Below are 4,732 nucleotides of genomic sequence, written 5' to 3'. Positions count from 1 at the left end.
CTGTAAAATGTGTATGTAAAATACACGCCTATAAAGGCAAATGATAGTGCGTTAACTATGCACTGTAAAATGTGTTTGTGAAATACACGCCTGAAAAGGCAAATGACAGTGTTAGCATTATACACAGTTTCGTAAAATAAAAAATGGTTTCATACATGTCGCCAAGGCTCAGGAAATATTAAATCGGCAACTTATTTCATAAATTTCATAGGACACAAGCAAGCACTCTATTTTTGAAATTCAAACAAAGAATGAAAACTTACTAGTCGAATCGCATCCGGGTTGTTCTTCGCCTCCGTTAGGATAGAAATCGACTGTTCCAAGGGTTTCACCACTTTTATATCCGAAATCTGAAATCAAACGATTGGAAGAAATAAAATGGAGTTGTATCCCCTACGACTGGTTGGTATCAAATATGTCAACATTGAGGCACAAACTGCAACAATTCCCATACATTGATCGAGATTTTTTACAGCTCCACAAATTATTGCAAGATGAAAAGCCCAATCGTTTAGTGACATCAGGTTATTCGAAAGACCTTTGTTATATTGGTGATCCTGTGGATGGAAGAGATTGGGATATTCAGATATTTCTGTCGTTTGAGCAAACAATTCATGACGGGTGTCTTATTTACAGTAGCATGTCCATTTCCTAATAAATAAATAAATGTGTTTTACTCCTCGTTCTTCTTGGTATACAAACGAGTACCAGGAGCGTCAAAATTGGTATAAGGAATCCATCTGAGGTTAAGAATCTCTCGACCTAAAAATCTTACATCGGTACTTCAGTGAGATATGGGAATGGAAAAGATAGCAATAAAGTTGATTTGAAATACACGACAATGAGCGAAAAAGATGCAGTTTTGAAAGGAGGAGTAACGGTCAAAAGACTATGTGCTTACCCAATTCTTTCACATGTCCATCGTTGGTGTGGATCACGTCCACGAAGTCAGCATCAGTCTTGGCCAATCTTCCAGAAGGAGGGTTGTTGATAAATCTAAATCCAGCCGGGTCTAAGCCAGTGATTCGTCCTGGTTTATCGTTGGTTTCTAACTTCATATGTTTACCAGTAAATCCTGCTGCATGAGCTCCTAAACTGTGCCCAATGAGATGAATTTTGGATGCGTGCTGATGTTTCTTATCCATCATGGTCTTGATGAGATCCCCAGTGACGGTTCCGACTCTTCCGGTGTTGCCGACAGCCCAGAAATAAGATCGCCAGCTGATTCTGGCTCCGATTGCCCAATCTACGATAACAACGTTATCAATATCGTCCTGTAATGCAGATACCAAAAACGATATTAGCTATGTGGACTCTCTGAAAGAGATGCTGAGTTTACAAACCTAAATACACACTATTAGCTATGTGGATACAAACTTAAATACCAAAACGAATGTTGTGAATGTACACCTTGTTGCAGAGCATGCCCTTTAGACAGGAAATTACACATTTGTTTGGAAGCAATCAATAAGGATATAGTCGTTGGAAACCCAAAAGGCCATTGTCACTTTTCTGACACTTTTCTGTCACTTTTTTCCCTTACTGCACACGGCACGACGTAGAAAAGTGGAACGTACAACTCATACTTACCAATTTCAAAAGTTCGTTTTTCATGTTCTGAATCCAAGTTGACAAACCATTATCAGTATTGCCGTGAAAGAGAAAGACGGTCTTGCCATCACTGACGAATGTGTTACCCAAGTTCTTTTGGTTGATGTATTCCGGAACATTGTCGTTGCCCTTAGTGTACAGCAGGTAGTTAATGTCGAATTTTGGTGGCTCGTTGTGTGGAATCTTGTGGCCTTAAATGAAATTAACGTGTATTTTGAAGTATGTGGACTCAATGAAAGGGTTAAACCCAAATTTCAAATAAAACTCAGAATGTCGAAAATGCCAATAGCTTTGTGAACTCTCTAGAAAGGATGTTGAATACACAACTCCGTATTTTGAATAAATAAACTATAAATTAACTATGTGAACTCTCTAGAAAGGATGTTGAATTGACAAACTTAGTTGCTGAGTGGATACTAGAATACCAAATAAATATTATTAATCACGTGGACTCTCTAAAATGATGATATATCAGCTTGTGTCATATCGAATATAAGCGAATTGTTCGGAATAACTTGAGCACAATATTTTGTATCAATGAATTTTATTGGGCTAGAGATAAGCCCAAACCAAACTTAACTCGCAAGGTCTTGATCGACCAAATTGTGCCCCTTTGGCCAAGAATTCAAAAATAAACTTACCGTCATTATCGTTTTCAGCAGAATTGCTTTGTTTCAATCCCAACAACTGTAAGTAATGATAAAAGAATCCTTTTGGTTTATCAGCTTCTTTACTTTCGTTACTACCATCATCGCCATTGCTTTCTTCGTCACCGCTGGCACTACCATCGCTATCATTGTTGTTACTGTCACTGTCATGACTGTTGCTGTCATTGTCATCACTATTGCTATCACTATCATGGCTATCATCATTGTCATGGCTGTCGCTATCATCACTGTCATGGCTATCGCTATCACTGTCATAACTGTCACTGCCATGGCTATCACTGTCGCTGCTGTCGCTATCTTGGCTGGTACTGTCGCTGTCATTGCTATCACTATCATGGCTATCACTGTCGCTATTGCTGACATCGTCATGGCTATCGCTGCTGCTGTCGCTATCACTGTTTCGACTGTTGCTCTCATTGTCATGGCTGTCGTTATCATTGTCATGGCTGTTGCTATCATTGTCATGGCTATCACTTTCACTGCTGTCACTGTCATGGATGTCGTTAGCATTGTCATTGCTATCGTTTTCATGGCTGTCGCTGTCACTGTCATGGCTATCGCTGTCACTGCTATCACTGCCATGGCTATTGCTGTCACTGTCGTGGCTATTGCTGTCACTGCTGTCACTGTCATGGCTGTCGCTATCATTGCCATGGCTGTTGCTATCATTGTCACGGCTGTTGCTGTCACTGTCATGGCTATCGCTGTCACTGCTATCACTGCCATGGCTGTTGCTGTTACTGTCATGGCTATCACTGTCACTGCTATCACTCCCATGGCTGTTGCTGTCACTTTCATTGCTATCGCTGTCACTGCTGTCACTGTCGTGGCTATTGCTGTCACTGCTGTCACTGTCATGGCTGTCGCTATCATTGCCATGGCTGTTGCTATCATTGTCACGGCTGTTGCTGTCACTGTCATGGCTATCGCTGTCACTGCTATCACTGCCATGGCTGTTGCTGTTACTGTCATGGCTATCACTGTCACTGCTATCACTCCCATGGCTGTTGCTGTCACTTTCATTGCTATCGCTGTCACTGCTGTCACTGTCATGGCTATCACTGTCTCGGCTGTGCTCTCACTGACATGGCTGTTGCTCTCACTGTCATGGCTGTCGTTATCATTGTCATGGCTATCACTGTCACTGCTGTCACTGTCATGGATGTCGCTATCATTGTCATGGCTGTTGCTATCGTTGTCATGGCTGTTGCTGTCACTGTCATGGCTATCGCTGTCACTGCTATCACTGCCATGGCCATTGCTGTCACTGTCGTGGCTATTGCTGTCACTGCTGTCACTGTCATGGCTGTCGCTATCATTGCCATGGCTGTTGCTATCATTGTCATGGCTGTTGCTGTCACTGTCATGGCTATCGCTGTCACTGCTATCACTGCCATGGCTGTTGCTGCCACTGTCATGGCTATCGCTGTCACTGCTATCACTCCCATGGCTGTTGCTGTCACTGTCATGGCTATCGCTGTCACTGCTGTGACTGTCATGGCTGTCAATGTCGTGACTGTTGCTGTCACTGTCATGGCTATCGCTGTCACTGTTATGGCTGCTGCTATCACTGTCATGGCTGTTGCTGTCATTGTCATGGCTGTTGCTGTCACTGTCATGGCTATCGCTGTCACTGTTATGACCGCTGCTATCACTGTCATGGCTGTTGCTGTCATTATCATGGCTGTTGCTATCATTGTCATGGCTATCGCTGTTGCTGTCGCTATCACTATCTCGGCTGTCACTGTCATGACTGTCGCTATAGCTGCTGTCACTGTCATGGCTGATGCTTTCACTGTGGCTGTCATTGTCGCTGCTTTCGCTATCACTGCCATGACTGTTGCTATCATTCTCATCGATATCGCTGCTGTCATAACTATCGCTGTTGTGGCTGTCACTGTCATGACTATTGCTGTCGCTGTCGTGGTTATCACTGTCATGGCTATCGCTGTTGCTGTCTTTATCACTGTCTCGGCTGTCACTGTCATGGCTGTCGCTATCATTGTGGCTATCACCGTCACTGGTGTCATGTTCAATATCTTTGGTGTCGTCATCATAAACTTGTTTGGCGTCATCATGGGTTTTTTTGGCGTCATCATGGACTTGTTTGGCGTCATCATAGGCTTGTTTGGCAGCATCAAAATCGAGTTTGGCGTCATCATAGGCTTGTTTGGCGTCATCATAAGCTTGTTTGTCGTCATCATTTACTTGTTTGGCGCCATCATAGACTTGTTTGGCATCATCATGGATTTGTTTGGCGTCATCATAGGCTTGTTTCGTGACATCATGGACTTGTTTGGCGTCATCATAGGCTTGTTTGGCGGCATCATAGGTTTGTTTGTGATCATCATAGTCTCTGTGGTCGTCATCATTGGCTTTTTTGTCGTCATCATTGCCGTTGTGGTCGTCATCATTAACTTGTTTGTCGTTACCATTGGTTTCTTTGGCGCCAT

The 4,732-nt window shown here is 43.0% G+C and overlaps 1 protein-coding gene across 1 annotated transcript; it reads right to left on the bottom strand.

Moving 5' to 3' along the window:
* Nucleotides 1-270: 270 nt before the first annotated feature.
* LOTGIDRAFT_98300 (hypothetical protein) lies at nt 271-1,262 on the bottom strand (the record flags this gene model as incomplete). The annotated part of the gene is made up of 2 exons (XM_009046218.1): nt 271-350; nt 902-1,262. Coding segments are annotated over 2 exons (441 nt in total), but the record flags the coding sequence as incomplete, so codon positions are not given.
* Between the last annotated feature and the right edge of the window lie 3,470 nt (nt 1,263-4,732).

This window comes from Lottia gigantea, assembly GCF_000327385.1.
Source record: "Lottia gigantea unplaced genomic scaffold LOTGIsca_10, whole genome shotgun sequence".
NCBI lineage: Eukaryota > Metazoa > Mollusca > Gastropoda > Lottiidae > Lottia > Lottia gigantea.
This window is presented reverse-complemented; position numbering and strand designations above follow the sequence as displayed.